This window comes from Phyllopteryx taeniolatus, chromosome 5, assembly GCF_024500385.1.
Source record: "Phyllopteryx taeniolatus isolate TA_2022b chromosome 5, UOR_Ptae_1.2, whole genome shotgun sequence".
NCBI lineage: Eukaryota > Metazoa > Chordata > Actinopteri > Syngnathiformes > Syngnathidae > Phyllopteryx > Phyllopteryx taeniolatus.
The window spans coordinates 22,999,168-23,022,112 of record NC_084506.1 but is presented as its reverse complement, the minus strand read 5'-3'; the positions used below and the strand labels follow the sequence as shown (position 1 = coordinate 23,022,112).

Below are 22,945 nucleotides of genomic sequence, written 5' to 3'. Positions count from 1 at the left end.
ATGGAAAAACAGGAAATTCAAAAACCTCCAAAAAGAATAAGAGCTAATTACAAAACTCGATCTGGTGCTGCATGTCAAGATTGACACGTAGAATGGTCAGTGACTCTGTGGACAGCGAGCATGAGGTCGGCCAATGACTATACGGCGACGACTGGCGCTTTAAATGACTGGCTGAATCTGATGCGCACATGGAACAGCAGACACAGTGGAGCCGCATAAAAGCCTTTTTTTTTTTTTCTTTAAACATGACAATTGATTAGTTCAAGAGCATCGAGCACGAGTCATATGGCAAAGCAAATTTATTTATATAGTGCATTTCATACACAAGGTAACTCAATGTGCTTTACATGATTAAAAGCATTTATCTATCCATCCATTTTCTTAACCGCTTATCTTCACTAGGGTCGCGGGCGTGCTGGAGCCTAGTGATGGGACGAACAACACTGGTGCATCAGCACACGAGTGATAAACCCCGTATTGGTGCGTGTATCGCTTTAAGAAAAAAAAATCACGTGACCAATACAGGAAGTGTGTCGTTTTGATGTGCCGCGCCAAATTGTGTTTATAAGGAAACAAACTGTGTCGACGTGTTGTGGATTTGTTGGATGGAGTTTTGCTGTTGCTGTTGCTGTTGGATTTTCGATTTTCGATTTTTGCTTGCCCTCACCTTGTTCCACTGACTTCATGGATTGTTCCAAGAAGTTTTCCCCTGTCAGGAATAATGTTGATCTTTTGACTCCAAATAAGGTAAATCTTTTTCTCCTTTGGGCATTGGTTACTGTTAGTTTATTAAAATTAAATATGTTTGTACTCTTTTCTGGTAAGAGGTTTGAATTGTTTTCAGCTAAATTCACTTTTTATTGTATTGTAGGTGAAGTGTCGGCTCTGCTCCACAGAGCTAGCTTACATCAATAAGAGCACTTCATCAATGCTGAGGCATTGTACAGCTCGGCATGGCAATTAAGAATTGGCAGATATGGCCTTCAGATGGTAGAAGGCAGTTTTACTAATTGAATTGATAATACTGTTGAAAGTCAGGTCAGACTCTATCAGAACGCCAAGGTTTCGGACTTGGTCTTTGGTTTTTAAAGAGAGTGACTCCAGGTATTTACTAACAGCAATCCTCTTTTCTTTATTGCCAAAAACAATTATCTCAGTTTTGTTGTGGTTTAATTGAAGACGTTTTTGGCTCATCCAGTTATCTGTTTTAGACAGTGACACAACACCTCAATTGAACTGTAGGCATCTGGAGGCACTGCTGGATAGAACTATGTGTCATCTGCAGTGCTATGATAGTCAAAATTAAAGTTCGGAAGAATTTGACCCAAGGGTAGCATATACACCCCTCCTTGAGCCGTCACCTTGTCATCGTGGAGGGGTTTTGTGTCCCAGTGATCCTAGGAGCTAAGTTGTCTGGGGCTTTATGCCCCTGGCAGGGTCACCCATGACAAACAGGTCCTAGGTGAGGGACCAGACAAAGCACGGCTCAAAAACCCCTAATGATGACAACAAACAATGGACTTCGTTTTCCCTTGCCCGGACGCGGGTCACCGGGGCCCCCCACTGGAGCCAGGCCTGGCGGTGGGGCTCGAAGGCGAGCGCCTGCACCCATGGGGCCCAGCCCGAAAGGGTAACGTCGGTCCCCCTTCCCATGGGCTCACCACCTGTGGGAGGGGCCATAGGGGTCGAGTGCAGTGCGAGCTGGGTGGTGGCCGAAGGCGGGGACCTTGGCGATCCGATCCCCGGCTACAGAAGCTGGCTCTAGGGACGTGGAATGTCACCTCTCTGGCAGGGAAGGAGCCCGAGCTGGTGTGTGAGGTCGAGAAGTTCCGACTAGATATAGTTATAGTTAGATATAAAAAAGAAAAAAGTTACAATTTTTAAATGAGTTTTGAATTTTAATAATTCTTAAAAAATTATTCTATTTTTGTATTCAAATATATTTAATTGATTTGATTATGATTAATTACCCAACATAAGAAGAACAATTACAAGCATATGCTACTGGTAAAATCACTGGCTCGATAGTTTTGTGATCCTCCCTGACCGAGGGTTTGTGACGGAGCGGCTGGTGGTGGCGGTTGGCATCGCAACGATGGTAAAATTGTCTCGGTCACTGTTAACTGTCCATCTTCTTTGTCGTACCGGGTCACTGTTGAACAAGTTAAAATAAAAAGCAGAATTGAATCGCTGGACATAACGGGGTGCACACCGCACTGTTGGCCGGAAGAGTTATCCCTTCGTCTTTAAAAAATAAAAAACTTCAGATGAAATTTTTAACTCAAAAACTACCAACACTGAACTATTGAATATACCTATGACCTATACCTATATCTATAATATACCTATTATCTCACATTTAAAGAATGTTATTTTTTTTGTTGGTGTTTTGTTCCTGCTGCCCTCGTGTGGTGAAATGATAAACTTTAATATCTGATGACATATTTAAAAGGCATTTATTTATAGAAAAATTCAAAAGAACATTTTGCAAATCAAAACAGTGACATAACAATTTTCATTTTGGCCACTAAGTCCATCATCTGTACTCGCGGACTTTTGGCTTACATTTAGTACAATTGTTAGTATGAAGCACTTCTTTATTTATTTTTTCTTTTGTAAAAATACAAACATTCTCAGGATTTTTAGTGAGAATAAACATTTTAAGAGTTATCGAAACAAAAACTGCGAAAACAATAACAACAAAAATGCTCTGTATTTACCATATTTTCATCAAATAGTGAGCTCCTTCTAATAGTAGACACTTCGATCTTCCCGGAAGTTACTGTAAATTTAAAAGCAGAACATTTTAAAGAACACCAGCTAACAGATGCCTCCTTTGTCTGCAGTTGAGTAAAAAAGGGGGAAAAAACGGCCCCGTTTGCAACTATTTGGAATTTCATCACCTTTTTTCTCTATTACTGAAATGTAGTAACATCCATTATGTTGCATTGTCTGTCGACTTGTGTTCGTGTTGAGTGTCAAATGAGGTTAACAAATAGGAAGCTGTCACAGCGGGGCGGCCGGCATCGCCTGCTGGCCGTTCTTGTACGACGGCAGGAAGGGCAGGTAGCGGAAGACGCGGAAGCGTTGCCAGATAGCGTCGCAGAAGGGAATGTTGTAGCACGACTGGTCGCACGTGGCCTGGCTTCCCTCTTTTGCTGTCTGCTGCCACTTGCGGAGGCCTCGCTCCTCAGTGCTGCCTGGAAGATAAAGAGGAACAATGCGGGGTGGTTAGTGGATTCGTTTGAGCACATTTTTTTTTTTTGCGGAAAAAACTAAATCCCCTTGCAAATGCGTACTGCTTCAACCCACTTCCAAAAGCACAGTCAGTGTTGCCAACTTAGCGAATTTTCTGAGCCCTCTAGTGACTGTTTAGAAAAAAATCAACTCGTGCCTTTAATTCTCACTAAAAAACAGACAACACAGTTTTGTTTTGTTTTTTTACATTGTCTCTGAAACAAAACATTTTTTTTCCTAAATGAATATATAAATAAATTTATCAGAAACAGTCTAGTTTTTGAAATGTGGTGTAAACACTTTCCTTAATAAACAAGTATTTTAAATGTTCAACAAATTTGGTTCATCTTCATCTTCCTAACGTGGAAAGGGATGGGACAGGGTGCAGTAGAGGAACTTGGAGATTCAGAACAAGAACAGGTTGTATTGAGCACATTTGCAAGGACACACAGGATTGCTGTCTAAGCAAAATTACACCGGGGTTATGGAACAATAAAAGCATGCAAAGGTTATATTAAACTTATAAAGGTTATATTGGTAACCATTACATGGTCCAGATCAATGCTGAATACAAATATATGCTGAGATTCTGCGGTTAGGTGACTTTTTAAGTAAATATCAGGAGGTATTTTTCATAGGGGGAAAAAAAACTTAAATAGGTGACATCACCATTAGTGAATTGCAAATAGGCAGGGGGTCGCTGTATCCATAGAGAGAAAATATTTATAGCTTAGTGTCAGGAAAGATCAATTCGAACTCAGAAGGGGGAAAAAAAAGCATAACTTGTTGTCAGTGTTATTGTCATTTGCTTTTTCTATACATAAAGGGGGGGAAATGCTTAAAATTAGAAATCAGATTTTATAGAAAAAAAATATCATTTTTGGGGAAGGAAATTTTATTTTAAAGAAATATCAGCCAGCCCACGGTATGTGGCTGTGTGCTGATGTACTTGGGAACGAGGCACTTGGATCCTACCTGGAATGGTGTTGTCCAGGATGAAGCCGAAGAAGCCGCCGATGAACATGTGCGTGGTGAAGAGCACCACAATGATCTGGTCTAGCTCTTTGACTCCTTCAAAAGATAACACACCTTTTGTGACACTCGTAAAGGAGAAATGTGATCAGAATTAATAATGGACATTCACAGAGGGCTCAGAGGTCAGGGTGAGATGGGGCCAATTAAAGCAGTGGTCCGAAAACTTGGGGGTCTAAAAAATTTACATTATTTTGTTGAATTTCTAAAAAAAAATAGACATACTGACTGTACAAACGGTGGGATAATATAACATTTACTTTCTTAGCTTTGGGCCCATTAAAAACTATTGATTGTGATTTATCACACAACATCAATGCACGAATTAAGTCGAATCGTGTTTTTTTTTTTTTTTCTTTAGAACAAAACGTAATATTACAAGAATAATTTTGAGAACAAAGGGCACATTTTTCCCAAATATTTTTTCCCGACTAAAGCCATCTTTTCCAGAATAAAAAGCGTAATATGAGAATAAAGTTGAAAAGTTTCAACACGAACGCTGTCAAGTGCCATTTGGACAAAAATAGAGCCACGCCAACTAGCAGACTGGCTATCACAGCGTCATTCAATGGTGCATAACTTAGGCCTGGTAAAAACAAGCATTGTTCAAATCTTTAAAAGAGAGAAAAAATCAGGCACAGTTGTGGTGTGCGCTGACAGGCTCAACACACCGCACACAGAAAGAGTTCTCCAAGGGAGAAATCTCATGTGATCACAAGTGAGCTAACAAAAACGAAGAAGAACAAACACTTATACGGCGGATATTTTGCGGCGATGTTTCACGAGTTTTTTCAAAGGGATCGGCGGCGGGAGTCTGGTAAGTGTGGTCGCAAAAATCTCTCACCTGTAATGAACGGACGAAAGGACAACAAAGCCCCCTGTGGGCCCGATAAGGAAAATCCTTCGCAAACATGGTTCTGCTTCCTTTTGGAAAACTTTTACACCAGCCGGTGAAAATGATGAACTATGAATGGATAAAATGTGCTTATTTGTCACCATTACTAGCACAAAGTCAAAAAGGAAACACTTCGTCATGTTTTAAATTGGTTCCCTGTGTAGTGTTAAACTCCATTCTTATTTTATGTGGCGATAAATACATGTTCATTATGTGTACATCTGCTTGCTCAGAGTAGTGGTGGTGCTGGACAGTAGCGGGCTAGCGGCCCAACAGGACACGGTCAAACAAAACAATAAACAAGCAAAGGTGGTACGAGTAGTAGTAGGAAAATTCATAGAAGAAGTAGAATCAGTAGCACAAGTAGTAGAAGCATTCAAATTAGTAGCGGCAAATAGTAGTAGTGGTAGAACAATTCATAGAATTAATAGCGTGTGTAGTAGTCGTATATAGTAGTAGAACAGTTACTAGAAGTAGTAGATTTAGTAGCGGCAAGTAGTAGAAGTAAGTAATAGAAGAGTATTAGTAATAATAGAAGTAATTAGTCTTAGTATTGGTAGTAGACGTTATAGGAATGATAGTGTACAGTAATAGTATTACTTGTAGTAGTAATAGTAACAGTTGACGTCGTAGTAGTAAAAATGATTATTATTAGTTATTATGACCAGTTTTGGGTGTACTAGAAAAACTAGCGGTACAAGTAAGCAGTAGAATTAGTAATGGCAACTTAGTTAGTTAGAGCTCTCAGTACCATGAGGCACGCATAGACCGCAATTGCGGTTTCTATAATCTGTAGGTGTTTACGGGAGCAGGTGATTGGCCCACTGCCCAACCTCAGCACCTGGAATTCCATGGTGGTCTCCCATGCAAGTACTAACCAGGACCAACCCTGCTTAGTTTCCGAGATCTGACGAGCTCAGGCACTCCCAGGGCAGTGCACGGGATGTGATGATAAGTAGTAGTAGGAATATTATTTGTACCAGTATAAGTAGTAGTCTGAGAATCTACTTTGTACCTAGTAGAAGTAGTGGTAGTAATAGTGATAATAGAAGTACAGTAAGTAGTATTAGTATTAACTATAGAAGTAGTAGTGTAAGTAGTTGGAGAAGTAAAAATAATAGAAGACATAGTGGTGACAGCAGTAGTCGTAGAACAAGTAATAGTAGTAATGATATTTATTTAAAATTCATAATAATAAATAGAAAATGTATTGTTATTGTAGTAGTAGTAGTCAAAGAAATTAGCATTAACAGAAGTTGTAGAAGTACAAATTGTAGTAGTAGTATAAGAGTAGTAGTAGAAGAAGTAAGTTTTAGTATGGGTGAATAGTATTGATAGTAGTACCAGAGGTAATTAGTAGTAGCAGAACTTGTAGTAGTGGTAAATCGAAGTGTTTTTGAAAGCTTGAAGTCATTCCAATTGGAATTGCGCTCACGAAAAACAGAATTGCTGAAAAAGCGAATGAACGGAAAATTGAGACGTCGGACTGCTTTGAATCCACTAAGGTTTATTTCACATTAGACCCACCAGTGCGGTCAACTGTGCAAGTGTAGCAGTGACTATGCGGAAGCGTTGCTTCAGGTCCAGCACGCAGGTCAAAAGTTCATGACCTCGTCTCAAGTCGTCTGGCGGGCGGGCGAGCGACAGTCGAGCAAGGGAGCGAGCCGCGGGGCCCTCCTGCGGCGAGCGTTGTTTATCTCAGCCGGGCAGATTACAGCCGATGACACGCGGGGCCGGCAGCGCCAAGAGGATTGGGGAAGCTAAGCGGCCTAGTCCCGAGACCGGCAGACCGGTCCCACCGCGGATTAGCACTTTCCTCAGAAGATACCAGGATCAACTTCTTATGTCAGCGCCCCTTTCATCTCCGGCAGTGGCGTCGCACTTTGGCTCCAAATCTCGGAGTCGTCACGCTGAAGCGTCTCCCCGTCCATGTTGGCAATGCCTCTCTCTCCAAAGGTCAACACGGTGTCAGATGCCGTGTCTGATGCATATCAGAGCATCCGTGTCGGATGCTCTGATATGCGTTTTAAGAAGCGCTGGGCATATCTGCAGTGGGAAAAGTATTCGTGTCTCAACAAGTAGTGCAGTTAGTAGTAGAAGCAGCAGAGGTAGAAACAGTACAATTAGTAGCAGCAGTATTTTAGTAATAGAAGTAGAAGAGTAGAAAAAAAAGTAGTAGTAGAAATATAATTAGTTCTAGAAGAAAAAGTACTATATTAGTATGAATACCTGCAGAAAAAGTAGTAGTAGGCCATAGTCGAATAGTAGCCGTAGTAGTAGAAGAATAAGTAGTAGTAGTTGAAATGGTAGTAGAAGTTGACGTGAAATTAGAAATAGAAACAGGAGAGGAAATAGTTGTGGAATTTGAAGTAATAGAATTAGTAGTAGATGTAGAAATAGAAGCAGTAGTGTTAGTAGAAACGGTAGAATTAGCAGAAGTACTGTACTTGTAAAAATAAGTAGTAGTAGTAGTAGTAGTAGGGGAAATATAATTAGTTCTACAATAAAAAGTAGTATAGATACTGTATCTCTCTTTCTCTCGCTCTCTCTCTACACACACACACACACACATACACGTATATATCCATCCATCCATCAATTTTCTGAGCCGCTTCTCCTCACTAGGGTCGCGGGCGTGCTGGAGCCTATCCCAGCTATCATCGGGAGGGACCCTGAACCCTGAACTGGTTGCCAGCCAATCGCAGGGCACATACAAACAAACAACCGTTCGCACTCACATTCACACCTACGGGCAATTTAAAGTCACCAATTAATGCATGTTTTTGGGATGTGGGAGGAAACCGGAGTGCCCGGAGAAAACCCACGCAGGCACGGGGAGAACATGCAAACTCCACACAGGCGGGGCCGGGGATTGAACCCGGGTCCTCAGAACTGTGAGGTTGACGCTCTAACCAGTCGGCCACCGTGCCCCCCCCCACACACACACACACACACACACACACACACACGTATATATATATTAATATATATATATAAAGAGAGAGAGTGAGAGAGAGAGAGAGAGAGAGAGAGAAGTAGGAGAGGAATGGTAGCTTTTGTAGTAATAGTAGAAGTTGCTGATATGTGAAATTAGAAGTAGAAACAGTAGTAGAAGTAGAAATTGTTGTAGATGTAGAAATAGAAGTAGTAATACAAGTAGTAGAAGGAGAAAAGTAGGAGTAGTAGTGGTAGTACATTCTAGTAGTAGAAGTAAATACAATAGAAGCAGTTGTGGTAGAATATGTTGTTGTAGAATTAGTAATAGCAGTACAACTACTATTACTAATCGTAGAATAGACAGAAATAGAAGCAGTAGTCATAGAAAAAGGTTAAGTAGAGGTAATATTAGTAGAAGGAGGAACAGTAATAGAGGAAGTAGTAGTAGCGCTAGAAATAGTAGTAGGACATTCTAGTGGTAGAAGTAAAAAAATAAGTTATAGTAGAATTAGTAGTAGTAGATGTAGAATTAAGAAAAAAAGTTGTCATAGTTGTGATACTAGTTCGATAGGAAGTAGTAGTGGGACCAAAGGCAGTAGTCGTAGCAGAAGTAGTAATAGTAGTGGAAGAACTAGAAATCGTAGTAGTAGTAGTAGTAGTGGGTCTGAAAAGTTGAGTCTAGTGTGAAATTCCTCATCCCTCTTCAAAGTGAAATTGAAAGAATTACATATTAGTGACACTCGTGTTCATAGCTGAGGAAGTACTAGTAAAATTAAAATAGAAAATGTCTCCACTATAGCACTTGATGACGACAGGTGTTGAAATCCATTTGTTCCTTAAGTGTTGATGTGAGCTGTCATAGGAGCTGTTCAAGAAGTAACTTGTCTGAAGTATCCGAGCCTGCCCCGCAGCTGATGCTACGTATAATTAAGACAGAGTTCAAGGCAACCTTGCGCTTGCCAAGAATATTCATCACCGCCGCCCCCCCCCCCCCCAGAAAAAAAATGGAAGCTCACATCCGAAGACGACAAGAATGGTGTCTCAGCAACGCCTCCGGCCGTCATGAACGGAACATAGGACAGGACCCAAAATGCACGACTCCAATACAAATGGACAGTTTAAAAAAAGAGAGGTTTAATAAACGAGCAGAGGTCGGTACACAGGCAGGCAATCCGAAAAAGGCAATAGTATCCAAAAAACGTGAGGCAAAGAGGCAAGGTCAATAATCAGAACAGGGTCTAGTCTTACTATGAGTCGGTGACGTGGAAACAAGGAATGGTGGAACGTGACAACAAGATACAACGAACTGGCGACAGGAAAGAATGAGACACGAGGTTAAATGTATGGGGTAATTAGGGTAAACGAGGCACAGGTGGGGAAGATGCTCTCAGGAACAGGTGTGTACGAGACAGGGGGAAGACAACAACCCTAACACAAACCCATGACAGTTGACAGTACCCCCCCCGCCCCCCAGCCCCTTAAGGGCCGACCCCAGACGGAGCCCCAGGATGCGCAACGTGGAAGTCCCGAATGAGGGCGTCATCCACGATAAACCCAGACGGCACAAATGAACGTTCCTCAGGCCCGTAGCCCTCCCAGTCCACCAGATATTGAAACCCCCTCCCCCTCCGACGAGACGACAACAGCCGCCTCACCGTGAAGACAGGGCCCCCATCCACGAAACAGGGGGGAGGTGGGGGCCTGGAAGGCGGGACCAGAGGAGACTCCCGGGCGGGTTTGAGCAGGCTGACGTGAAATACAGGGTGGACCCGCATCGACCTTGGGAGCCTAAGCTTCATGGTGACAGGGTTGATGACCTTTGTGATGGCAAAGGGCCAAACGAACCTGGGAGCGAGCTTCCTGGACTCCACCCGGAGTGGAATATGCTTGGTGGAGAGCCAAACTCGCTGACACACTTTGTAGTAGCCGGTGACCCCCTACGGTCAGCTGCGGTTTTGTAGGACCGGCCTTGGCGTAGCAGCATCTGGCGGGCTCGCTCCCAGGTCCCTCCTGCAGCGTCTCACCAAGGTTAATGCAGCTGGAACTTTGGATTCTGGGGCTACGGCAGGAAACAGAGATGGTTGGTAACCATGCACAATGTGAAAAGGCGATAGACCAGTGGATGCAGAGGGGAGAGAATTGTGAGAGAACTCGACCCAAACCAGTTTCTGAGACCAGGATTGTGGCTCCTGTGAAGTGAGACATCGGAGCCCAGTCTCCAGGGGCATCATGTACAAAGACTTGCGTGGATTTCCTCCTAAAACATGGCGTACGCTCAAATCCAGAAAACGTTCAGATGTATGAAAGTCTGCGTACTCATGAATCCAAGCACATTTCCTTCGTACATTCCAATCAACGTGGAAATGAGCGCACATGTTGGAGTAGACGACTCCTCCCTGTCCACGCCCACATTTGAATATGCCAATCATATTTAAATGAACCCTGCACCTGAGATGCCGATCTCTGCATGATCAGAAAAAAAGGAAAATGAGCAAGGTAATGAAGAAAAATATTTTTTCTGAATGTGAAGTTGCTCAATGAAGTGGAGGCACGCAAGAAAATCCTCTTTGGCACGCTCTCCTACGGCGTTAACAACACGCGAAAGAGGAGTGAATGGGACAGCGCGTGTGCGGCTGTCAATGTTGTGGAGACAGAATAGCGCGCACACGCTGAACTAAAAAAGAAGTGGTCAGACATTAAGGTGGCTGTGAAGCGGAGGACAGCTGCCCACCGCCAAAGTGTGGCCAAAAAAAGGCGGAAGAACCGGCGCGGAGGGCCTCACCCGTTTGAGGAGAGAATCGTGGGTGACGCTGCTCTCTCAGGGGTGACGGGAGCACGTGGCTGACTATGATCACCCCACAAGGTTAATATTATGTATTTTTTATAACTCATAACAAATGTGTTCATACAGCAACTACACTCAGCCTTGTGAGATAAAGGTTCATGCGTAAATGTTGTATGTGTGGTATTTGTAATAAATCTTTTGAATATCAAATAGAAGCACATCAGCATATCAAAGAGGATATCAAAAGCTTTGACTCCTTTTTGATTACTCAATTTATTATTTTAATACACAGGAGAGGACACGCACACTGACAAAAAAAAATCCGGTTTTTTTTAGGAGAAGAGGGGTAAATTATGTCAATTTTAACACATTTTAATCATGTGCAACTGATGTACAAGTTCAAATGAAGTAAATTCAAAGGACTCTTTATTTCAGTGCATGCGCTGGAGTCACAAAGTGATTGTGAGGGTAATAGGCGGCATAAATGATCGCCTTGATCAATTAATAGGTGTCCTCACAAATATCAGTGGTTCATTAAATACACTATTTAACAAATGAATTCTCAGTCCTTGCCTCAATTGCATTGTTGAAATCAAATGTTGCCGGGCATGAATTGTTCATTAGTGCTAATTATTCATGTGTCTCTGGTGTGCAGATTTATTTATACAGTTTCCCCGCATCACCTCTAAGTGTCACCAAAGCACCAAAAGCTGCAGAAACGTGCGTACGCCAGCCGTGCAGTTGGCGTGACGCACCGCACATTTCCACGGTCATTTCACTCTTGATACATCTGAACTTTGCCGTGAAAAAGAACGGACGCCACGTTTTGTGCGTACGCACCTTTTGTACATGAGGCCCCAGGTCCTGGTTCAGCCTCTCGGTTTGTCCGTTGGTTTCAGGATGAAACCCAGATGACAGACTGACGGTAGCAGCTATTGGACTGCAAAACTCCTTCCAAAATCATGAAATGAATTGGGGGCCCCTATCAGATACCACATTCTTGGGAAAACCATGCAACTTGAATACCTGGTTTATCATTAACTCGGCAGTGTCTTTAGCTGAGGGGAGTTTCGGAAGTGCAATGAAGTTTGTGCACACTTAGAGAACCTGTCAACAACTGTGAGAATGGTGGTATTTCCTTTAGAGGCCGGTAATCCCGTCACAAAGTCTGTCTGACCAAGGACGTTGTGGTATTGGCAGGGGTCGCAACTCCCCAGAAGGGTGTTGACGAGAGGGCTTGTTAGCAGCGCATACCTGGCAAGCATTGACGTAATTAATAACATCCCTCCTAACATTAGGCTACAAAAGCGCTGTTCGACCACAGATTGCGTTTTGGCAATGTCTGGGTGACATACAGTCCGGTTAGTGTGAGCCCAGTGGATGACTCTTCCCCTTAAGGTCAGAACCACATAAAGCCGATTTTCAGGGCAATCTTCAGGGCTGAGAGTGTTATTCAGAGCCTGTTTTACCACAGTTTCAACATCCCAGACTAAAGCAGAAATAAAACATGACTTGGGCAAAATAGTCTTAGGGTCGGACAAAGAATTCTCTTCGCAGAAAACACGTGACAAAGCATCCGGCTTACCATTTTCAGAACCAGGTCGGTAGGATAACGAAAATAAATCTTGTGAAAAACAGAGCCCATCTAGCCTGCCTCGCATTTAATCTTTTAGCAGACTTAAGATACTCAAGGTTCTTGTGATCTGTCCATACTAAAAATGGAATCTGTGCCCCCTCTAGCCAGTGCCTCCACTCCACCAAAGCCACCTTGACCGCCAGCAGTTCACGGTCACCTATGTCATAATTTCTTTCAGCTGGAGTCAGTTTTTTAGAGAGATAAGCACAAGGATGTAACTTACCATCCTTGAGACATTTCTGGGAGAGCACTGCTCCTATTCCGGCATAAGACGCATCAACTTCTACCACAAACTGATGTTTGGGATCTGCCAAAGTGAGCGGAGGTAAAGATCGATTTTAGTTTCTGTAAGCCTGACTGACAAACCGGGTTCCACACAAAGGGTCCGTGTGGCGAGGTAACATCATGCAAAGGCGAGGCTATAGAACTGAAATTTCTAATGAATTTTCTGTAGAAATTTGCGAACCCTAAGAACCTTTGTACATCCTTGCGTGACGCGGGAGTGGTCCAATTAATCACGGCATCGACTTTGCAAGGGTCCATTTTGACTTCACCTTGAGCCAGCACGAAACCCAGAAAAGAAACTGACGTCTTGTGGAACTCACATTCCTCAGCCTTGACATAAAGTTCATTCTGCAATAGCCGCTGCAACACAGAGCGGACATGAATAATGTGAGCCTCCTCATCCGGGGAGAATATCAAAATATCGTCCAAATAGACATAAACATACACATTCAACATGTCACGCAAGACATCATTGACAAGGTTTTGGAAAACAGCTTGAGCCTTAGTGAGTCCAAAAGGCATTACCAAATACTCGTAATGTCCCGTTGGTGTGTTGAATGCTGTTTTCCATTCATCCCCCCCCCTTACCCTGACTAGATGATACGCATTTCTTAAGTCCAGTTTGGTGAAAACCTTGGCTCCCTCCAGGAACTCAAAGGCAGTGGATATGAGAGGAAGGGGTACCTGTTTTTCACAGTTATCTCGTCGAGACCCCGGTAATCGATACAGGGTCGCAGGGTCTTGTCCTTTTTGTCCACAAAGAAAAATCCTGCTCCCACAGGAGATGAAGATGGGCGAATGAACCCGGCTGCCAGTGATTCTTCCACATACTCCTTCATACCCTTGTGTTCCGGCCCTGAAAGAGAGAACAACCTCCCGCGTGGAGGTGTTGTTCCAGGCAGCAAGTCAACTGCAGTCATAAGGTCAGTGGGGTGGAAGGGATTTGGCTCTGGACTTGGAAAAAACATCTTTAATGTCATGGTAGCAGCTGGGCACTTGAGATAAGTCATGATACCCAGATGGGGTTTTTGGACAATTCTGGGCGCAATTGCTGCCCCATGACATAACATGCCCAGAGGACCAGTCAATGTGGGGGTTACGTAATTTCAACCAAGGGTTCCGTAAAATAAGGTCATATTTCATAGCGACAAAAACATGAAAACTAATGCGTTCCGAGTGAGAATCAGGAAATGTCAATGTGAGTGTTTGGGTGAGTGATCTTGCCCATAAAACTGCCGTCTGCAGCATAGGTGTTGCGATGGCGTTTTACTTGAAAGGTTCAAAGGTGCATACGTCTAACGAGGAGGGAGTTGAGAAAATTCAATCAATACAGATGTCTGAATATTTTGATCTGGAGAGCATAATGTCACTTTAAGAAGAACCCGGTTAGGGTCTTCCTTAATGAAATTTAGGCTCACCGCTCTCGTACCCTTGTTGCCGGCACCGGCAACATTGACGTGACAGTTGCTCACGGAATGACCCAACTGACCACAGTAGAAGCACCGCCCTTCCCTCAGCCGGCGTTGACGTCCCTCAGGGGAGAGACGGAACCTGTCCAGTTGCATGGGTTCATCTATGGTGACGCTAGCCAGTGGATTGAGACCGGCAACATGGGATCTGCCTTGGTTTGGCTGGTCACCGAGGCTCGTCCTCCAAGTGCGTGGTGACACATCCCTCAGCCGATCTACGTCCAGCTCGCGATCCAAAAGCCTTTTGTCGATTTTTACGGCAAGAGCGATGAGTGTCCAAGTCGGTCGGCAGGTCTAGTGGGACCAAACGATCCTTGACGGCGGGGGATAGTCCTTGAAAAAATGCATCGAGTAGTGCCCTGTTGTTCCACTGACTCTCAGCTGCTAGAATGCAAAACTCAATCGCGTAATCTGACACCCTGCGCTTGCCTTGTTGTAAGGTGACAAGGGTTGCCCAAGAATGACACGCCCAATGGGTGCCCAAGAATGACACCCGGCAGAATTGCGTCTCCATTCAGCAGTAGCCCACGCCTCCGCACGACCAGTCAGGTGGGAAATGACAGAAGCCATCTTTGCCTGCTCAGTGAGTAAGGCAGCTGCCTGCAGCTCAAAGTGGAGTTCGCACTGCGTGATGAACGGCTTAATATTCCCAGACTCTCCAGAGAACCTCTCCGGTCGAGAGAGCTGTGGGCAGACACCAGCGGATGTGGCAGGTGGCGGCATGGTGACTGCTTCACATGGAAACGATAGTACAGTGGCATCGGGTGCTGTACCAGCTGGTTCCTTCTTCTGAACCATATTCATTAGAACTTAAAACTGTGAGGCCACCTTTCTCATCATAGTGTCCTGATGCTCTGACAGTCCCTTAAAATGAAGGTGGAGGGCAGCAAGCTGCTCATCCTGCTTCGATATGTGTTGACCCTGCGCTTGAAGGGCTTTGCGCACCCGGTCTGAGTCTGCTAGGTCCATGTTATGGCCAGTTCGTTCTGTCATGAACATAGGACAGGACCCAAAATGCACAACTCCAATACAAATGGACAGTTTAAAAAAAGAGAGGTTTAATAAACGAGCAGAGGTCGGTACACAGGCAGGCAATCCGAAAAAGGCAACAGTATCCAAAAAACGTGAGGCAAAGAGGCAAGGTCAATAATCAGAACAGGGTCTAGTCTTACTATGAGTCGGTGACGTGGAAACAAGGAATGGTGGAACGTGACAACAAGATACAACGAATTGGCGACCAGAAAGAACGAGACAGGAGGTTAAATGCATGGGGTAATTACGGTAAACGAGGCACAGGTGGGGAAGATTCTCTCATGAGCATGTGTGTACGAGACAGGTGAAACACAACAACCCTAACACACACCCATGACACCGGCAAGCCGTTTGAGCATTTATTCGCTATCTTTGATATCCAGCCTAAGGTCCATGTATAAGTATGCGCTTTGTCCTGACTAGTAGGACAATTCAGTGCACTAGTAGGAAATTGAATGAATTCTTAAACAGCTTTGTGGAAAATAATGACTGAATTATGAATGAAAAGCATTTATTTGATGTCATGTACCAATGCGGCAAAACTGCACTAGTTGACAACAATGCGCTACTAGTATTACTCGTGACAAGATAATATTCTATTAGTTAACATTTATAGCTTCACTGGTAGATGTCAACAAGTGCACAGTTTGGCCTCACTCAGAACAAAGTTGTCCTACTAGTGTGCAGAAATGTTACACAGTAGTGGTGTCTTTTTTTCTAATGTGCCCTAGTTGTTCAACTAGTGAGCCGAATTATTTTACTAGTGAAGTCAAATAGCGTACTAGTACGTGGACCTTAAGATGGATTTCAAGGGTATCGAATAAATTCCCGACCGGCTTGTCATAGCGTCCCCTAGAGGCCGAGCTGCCGGGGTTAGAGCTGACAAAGCCAGTTACAAACATCCGTTCCCCAAAATCCTCACTTCAGCCCAAACAAACAAGCAGTCAAAAGCAGACGTTAAGGCAATTAGGCTCTTCAAATCTGGGCCAGTGGACTCAAAGGTGAGCGAGCAGCCATTGCCATCTGGGCCCCGTGGGATTTGGGAAGGACTCCCGGGTTTTATGGGAGATTAAGGGCTGGCACCACCGCTGCCATTCTGCTGAGGTAATCTGACTGCCAAGACGCCCGTTCTCCAACACACTACAATGATTTCTCATCATATATACAAAACATTTCAAATTCTGTCTTTTATTTTTACTAAAATATGTCTGTCCCTTAAAGTTGCTGTCATTACCGCCACATTGACCATTTTCAGAAGCAATAAAGTTTATTCAAAATCTGATTCTTTAATTCCCTGTGTCATTTTGTCTTGTCACTCAATCACATGCTAGGGCAAAGAGAAGTCAGACATTTTGATAACTGGAAGCGTAAGTTTTTTCCTCATTTGTACCTTTAAGTCACATAATATTTTTATTGCATGCCATTACCAAACGGCTAGTGTTAATATGTTTAAAGATTTTCCTGTAAAACCTTGATAATCATATAAAAATGTTGTACAGGACTAGCTAGCTAAAAGAAACATTTAAGATAACTCTACCAGAATAGCACAGTTAGCTAAAAACTTTGAAATGTCATTACCATCACATAGTGCAGTGTGGTGGTGATGACAGAAATGAAAATCAAAAGTGCCCGAAATCAAATAAACACCCACAACAAAATGTAGACATACTGAAAAAGGCAAAAGAGGCTTGAAAAATAACCTAAATGATAACCAAGGCTGCTCATTCCCATGTGAGTGCAAATAGATCAAGCCTGTCTGTGCTGGTTTTGTCTTTCCACTGAGGCTTTCAATCATGCCTATCTATGAAGTCCAGTTGCTAGTCTACACACCCTTGTTCACATGCCAGGCTTTGGCAATATAAAAACGTGAGAGCTAGATAAATGATTTCAAGCTTTTTTCCCACCATTAATAAAATAACAAAATATCCACATAGACACGTGGGAAAATGTATTATGGACAGATTATAACAAGATTGAACTTTTTGGCCAGAGTTCTAACGGGTATGTTTGTTGCAAACTAGGGCAGCACGATATTGTGCTTTTGACTCTCATGCCGTGAAACAATCAACTTTGCGCCCCGTAGTCCTTTTACTCGTACAAAGCTGTGGAATTGGATGGCATATGTCAAATGTGGTGATTTATGTGCAACTTCCACATCAGACTAAGGCATATAAAAGAAAACCAGTTCAATATTTGTTAATGATCTTGTCCAAAATAAATACATTAAAAATAAAATCACATTTGTAAAATTAAACCAATTTTAAACATATTCAAATGAATGAATAAAAAAAATTAAATGACTGTCTACTGTACCTTATATTTTTTTTCAAACTAGAAAATTTAAAATGTTTACCAAATTAAATGTAATTAAACAAAAGTGAAATAAAATTAGAAAAATATAAAATACAAAACCAGCCATGTGACTGCTGCCTTAAATTCTGTGTTTATTCTTTTTAACTCAATTAAATTAATTATAATACAAATGTAGTTAAAAAAAAGATACAATTAAAATGTTAAAAAAAGAAAAAAAACATAAAATGGACTGGTGTTACCTGTGTCGATGATGCCTGGGTTGGAGTGAAACCACGTTGGCAACACAAGACCGTTGAACGTGGAGAAGCCGAGGATGAGCAGGTTACGAGACGAGTTGAGGTCCACATACTGAAGACATAAAAAGAGAGCATCTACAGTTTACCAAATTTATTGACAGATGCAAAGTATTATGTTGCTCTTGTTCTCATTGCCTCAGCTGAAATCCATTTAGGAACATGCAATGTGATATCATATGGAATGTTGGCATGGAGAGAAAAAAATAATCATTCTGGAGTTTTAGGATTTACTGTGGCTGTTGAGTTTTGTTTTCCTTTGTATTTTATCAGCCTACCCAAGTAATGATCAATTTATATTCTGTTGTAGAAAAAAAAAAGTTTAGTAAAGAGAATACATTTTTTTTTTCTCAAGAAAGTCATGTTTTTGAGGGAAAGGAGTTGTATATTTTTTGAGAACAGTCATATTTTTCAACATAAAAGGTAACAGTAAAAGAATTAAGTCAGTTTTTAGGGGGAAAAAAGTCAAAATAATGCAGGCTAATGTGTGTATTTTTAAAAAGGTAATTGTTTGTTTATATGTGCCCTGCGATTGGCTGGCAACCAGTTCAGGGTGTACCCCGCCTCTCTCCCGAAGATAGCTGGGATAGGCTCCAGCACGCCCGCGACCCTTGTGAGGATAAGCGGTACACGGTATGTATGTATAATTGAAAACTTACGACAGCAAAGTAGTATTTTTCCAAAGATAAAAGAAAAACATTCGTGAGAGACTACGCATGGACAATGTGGGAAAGACCTATTCATTTTTGTTTCTGTTTTTCTAGAACGCCTCCCCAAGTTGCTTCCCCACTGCTAAGAATTCTGGGAACCAGGATAGGAATGGCGAATACTGCTGTGAGGGATGAAATCAAACAAATGCTTGTATGAATTCTCTTTAAGTCATCATGTCTCTTTCATGAGCTTGTTTTTCTTTTTTTCTCTCCTACTCCAAATCATTTCCACATGATGGGGAGAGGGCCTGGTATTTATTGCTTACTGTTAAATGCCTGCAAATAATTTCTTCCCCTTGAAGTGTTAAAATGCAAAGGGCCTGTTCATGCCTTATGTCTGTGAAAATAGATACACTCGTGCGTGCGTGTCTGTGTGTGTGCGTGTGTGTGTGTGTGTGTGTGTGTGTGTGTGTGGTCTTTCCAGGTCAAGCACTATAGCAAGGTCATATCACCTGACTGTGGGAGCACCAGGGAGGATGTGCCCCACATCCCACCCCTAAAACAACAAACATGGCCTGTTTGCCATCTGAATGAGCAGATGCTGATGTCTATTTCTCAGCCAAAATTGAAAAACAAACATCCATTTGAAAATATGATGAACTACAAAGCCTAAATAAATTAACAAAACCACTATTTTTTTAAACTATATACAGTGGTTCCTTGATTTACTTTAATTGTTTCCGTGACAAAGCTCAGAACTCAGTTCACTTCAATTAATACTAATTAAATTAATTGAAATGCCTTTAACCCCTTTCAACTGTTACGGTCTGAGTTTTCCTTAGATTTTTCATATTTTCAGTTTTGGTCATATTAAGGTCACGTTATGTTTTTGGGTGTGCTTAAGCTTATTCCTTTCTTGCCGAAGTGTTGGAATGGGGCAGGGGGTGTTGCTGACCATTCACAGAGCTAAATAAGGGAACACCTGATTCCTGATTCGACTCATCCACTCCTCTAGAAAAGCCTGCCACCACTTTGCCCAAAAATTCTGTCGAGTTCAGTAGTGCTTACATGTGTCTGCATAGTAGTTTATCTCCAGTGGGCTATGGTTTTTTTTTTTTTTTTTTTAATCAGTTTTTGCTACCTGCTACCCCAGAGCTCACTGTGGTGCCTGCTACTTCCTTGTCACCCACAGATAAGTTCTCCTGCCTTCCTAGTTTAATTAGATTTTTAGCTAAAATGGTTTGTCTCCTTCAAATAAATTGCTAAAGGCGATAGTTCTTTGCTTTTCATGGGCCCGCTTGTTTTTCCAGCCATAACAGAATTTTCTGGCCACAAATGGGCCGAGCAGAGACGACATCTGCTCAAAAGGTTCTCGTAATGAAAGGTCTACAGCAGTTAGCCGCAGGAGTGACTCAGTTTGGCAATAAATGACCACCATCGTCGCCCAACTCACTGTCCCAGCCTCAGCAGAAAAGCCCTTGGACGTAACGATCGCCCCATACCATCTCCGCTACCACAGGAACCCCACATCACCAAACCCGCTAAGTATCTCGGTAACTTAGGGACATGTTCACAATTTCTTCACCTGTGTTGTCTCGTGTTTAGCCAGCAACCAGTGACTTATGTCATCAACCATGCAGTGAAAAACTGCATTTATTATGAGTCCAAGCTTCAGCATGGGCAGTGACAATCTCAATTAACAATCCAGGTTTATGCTCCAACTACATGCCGTTCACTCAAAAAATAAACGTTTTTGATCATCCTGTTAAGGGCAAATAAGAAACAAGTCAGCTACTCACTTTAAAGCGAGGCCGTTTCAGTTTTGTATTTTGGCAGCTGAAAATGGCTGGAATGAGTCGGCACTGCAAGGGTTGTTTCTGAAGGGTTTATCCTTCAAAAGTGGTCTGACTCCACAACAGGGCTCCATATGAAACATGTACCCTGTGGGTGAAGCAAGGCTCCACAACTTTTATCTGAACTGGACTTCTTTGCCATTGATAAACTGCTTCCCCTAGTAGGATATCACGCTTTCACTACGCCCTCAGTGACTTCAACTGATGTATGTTTTGTGTAAAGGCGTCATCTTGTTGGAGTCATTAAGTGCACTGAGGAAGCGTTGCACTTCTTGGCAACGGTCGTCTGTGGATTTTGAGTTATCCATTATCTCATCTCTTTGCCTTTGAGAGAGATTTTATTTTCATCTGACCATCTCCTTTGACTGTGCTGCAGGGAGTTAGGAAGTTCTGGGCATCTTTTTTTTCCTCCCCCATCTCTTTCAACTGTAAGAATGACTGGGATGTAGCATATATCACTTTGCCGTCCCAATACATCTCCCAAAATAAATGTACATGTGCGACACTAATACGGGACGCAACTATTTGCCGTATGCAGGCAGTATATAAATCAATGACAAGAATGTTTGAAATACGTATGTATTATATGTATAGTGTACATTTACCTGTAGGTTCGATATTCCCACAGCGGCGATCATTCCAAACATAATCAGAAACATGCCTCCGATAACTGGATCCGGAATGGTAATAAAGATAGCGCCAAACTTCCCGAAGATTCCCAGGACAATCATAAGAATTCCAGTTGTCTGCAGTACCAGTCTGCTACCAACCTGCAATGTACAGTGCAAGGGAGTCAAAAGTCTTTATCATAAGCAGAAAAGAAGCATGTAAAAAGGATAAAGCTTTTGGAGAGTTTCCACAATGTCGGTCGTGGGTCAGGGTTGCTGTGGACTTGGATGCGGATGGGTGACATGTCGAGTGCATCAATTGTACGCTCAACATGTTAATATATTTTGCCAGCGTCAGGCTAAAACCTTCTATGTCCAAATTCAGTCAATTTCACATTTTTCACAAATCAATACTATTGGCCAGTCCCTTCATGGGTATATGTTATTTTGACTCATTATTGACAAATATAATGTGTTGAAAATAGTTTGCTCCCTTTTATGATGCAATGTTAATGGCTCAACAAACATGCAGTTTGTTTTTTTTTGGTTCCCTGAAAAGTGATGGTTTGGAGATAAGAGGTTTCTGCCCAACGCCAGAGACATTTCACGGAGGAGTCTCAAACAACTTCATGCAGTCCTTTAAAAATCAGTAGTGTTCGTGGCCTAACTTGGAAAGTTTAAGGAGGATGGGTTAAAAATAGGAAGGAATGACTTTGGGGCTTTGACCACAGCAATATTGGATTTGGATTCCATCCATCCACCCATTCCATTTTCTGAGCCGCTTCTCCTCATTAGGGTTGCATAAATCCACACAAGGAGACAATCTGAGAGACTGTTTTGCTAAATTAGCCACATATATGCCACTCACTCAATCGAGATACATTATGTGAGGAGCAGCCCGAGGTCTGCAGCGATGGGAACGATTTAATCAGAGCCTTCTCTTTGGACCAGTAAAGCCTTGCCAGCTCCAAGAGGTAAAAACAAAACAAAAAACATCAATGATCCAGTTCTAATTTTGGCTGTCATACCAAACCAGTGTGAACATGTACGGTAAAAAAAATAATAATAATTAGCGCCTTGGTATCCCTAACCACCAAAACCTAACCCTGAGACTAAACCCGAACCCACAAATCGTAAAATCGTAAACATTCTCCAAGATAATTGGGGTTCAGCAGAGGGACTTTAGCTCTGATTGGGACAAAGAGGTGACTGAAAAAGCCATGAACATGATCAAACAAAAAGAACCACAATCATAACCCAAACCCTAACCTACAGTACCCCTATCCAATCCGAAACCCTCAACTTAATCCTAAAATCTCTAACCAACCATAACTGGCTAGCTAACAGACTCCTAACCCTAACTAAACCTAACTCCAAACCTGAACCGCGGACAACCTGAAGCCTGCGGTTTACCTTCTCTATCCACACCGGTACATTTAACAAGGCGCATTCCAAGTAATATGTACGACGTGACCCTGGTGTATCCTTCGTAAAGTTCTCATCGCGTTACGTGATAGAACTGACATAAACTCATTTAGCAGGAATTTCTTTTTCAGAGAAAGTGGGGAGGAGCAACATGAGCTGCAGCAGAGGGAAGTGTTTGCCTGAGTGTTAAGGCGTTTCCTGTTAACACCGCTGTCATGTCAGATGGAAGTTAGAAAAGTAATGAACACCGGAAATGTGCTGGGTCAGGCTTTTTTTTCTTGGTACATTGACACATGCTGCTGTTGATGTTGAATGACAGAAGTCAACCTGAGGCGTAGGGTACAGCCCCTGGGTGATCCTCTGTCTATCGCAGGACTGACGTTTAGTCTTCACATTGTTGCTGTGTAATAAAAACCATGCTGTCACGCCATATTTCTGTTTTATTTCAGGAGCAATAAAAAAAGAACAATATAATTCCATTTTCTCATGTGGCCG

General features: G+C 42.6%; 1 protein-coding gene and 1 long non-coding RNA gene across 16 annotated transcripts in view; one reads left to right on the top strand and one right to left on the bottom strand.

Annotated features, from left to right (window-relative positions):
• Positions 1 to 399: 399 nt before the first annotated feature.
• Positions 400 to 19,836, top strand: LOC133478165 (uncharacterized). Of its 2 annotated transcripts, XR_009788604.1 has the most exons (3): positions 400 to 747; positions 18,679 to 18,775; positions 19,049 to 19,836. It is a non-coding gene; the product is annotated as an uncharacterized LOC133478165 (long non-coding RNA). The 2 variants fall into 2 exon arrangements; XR_009788603.1 differs by having other exon boundaries at positions 18,679 to 19,836.
• si:dkey-106n21.1 (solute carrier family 23 member 1) overlaps positions 2,438 to 22,945 on the bottom strand; it is a 90,702-nt gene continuing 70,194 nt past the window's right edge. For 3 of the 14 annotated variants that reach the window (XR_009788594.1, XR_009788590.1, XR_009788592.1), the window contains exons 9-15: positions 21,023 to 21,187; positions 17,861 to 17,969; positions 13,492 to 13,663; positions 9,947 to 10,160; positions 6,692 to 7,210; positions 4,213 to 4,308; positions 3,156 to 3,200 (exon numbers count right to left, since the gene is read on the bottom strand). Coding sequence is in view for 4 of the 14 variants with exons in the window: in XM_061773874.1 (XP_061629858.1) it covers positions 3,007 to 3,200; positions 4,213 to 4,308; positions 17,861 to 17,969; positions 21,023 to 21,187 (564 nt within the window). In the remaining 10 variants the exon portion in view is untranslated. Of the gene's footprint in view, positions 3,201 to 4,212; positions 4,309 to 5,113; positions 5,234 to 6,691; positions 7,211 to 9,946; positions 10,161 to 13,491; positions 14,610 to 17,860; positions 17,970 to 21,022; positions 21,188 to 22,945 lie in introns of those variants that run through there. The other 11 variants (XR_009788591.1, XR_009788593.1, XR_009788595.1 and 8 more) reach the window with 11 other exon arrangements.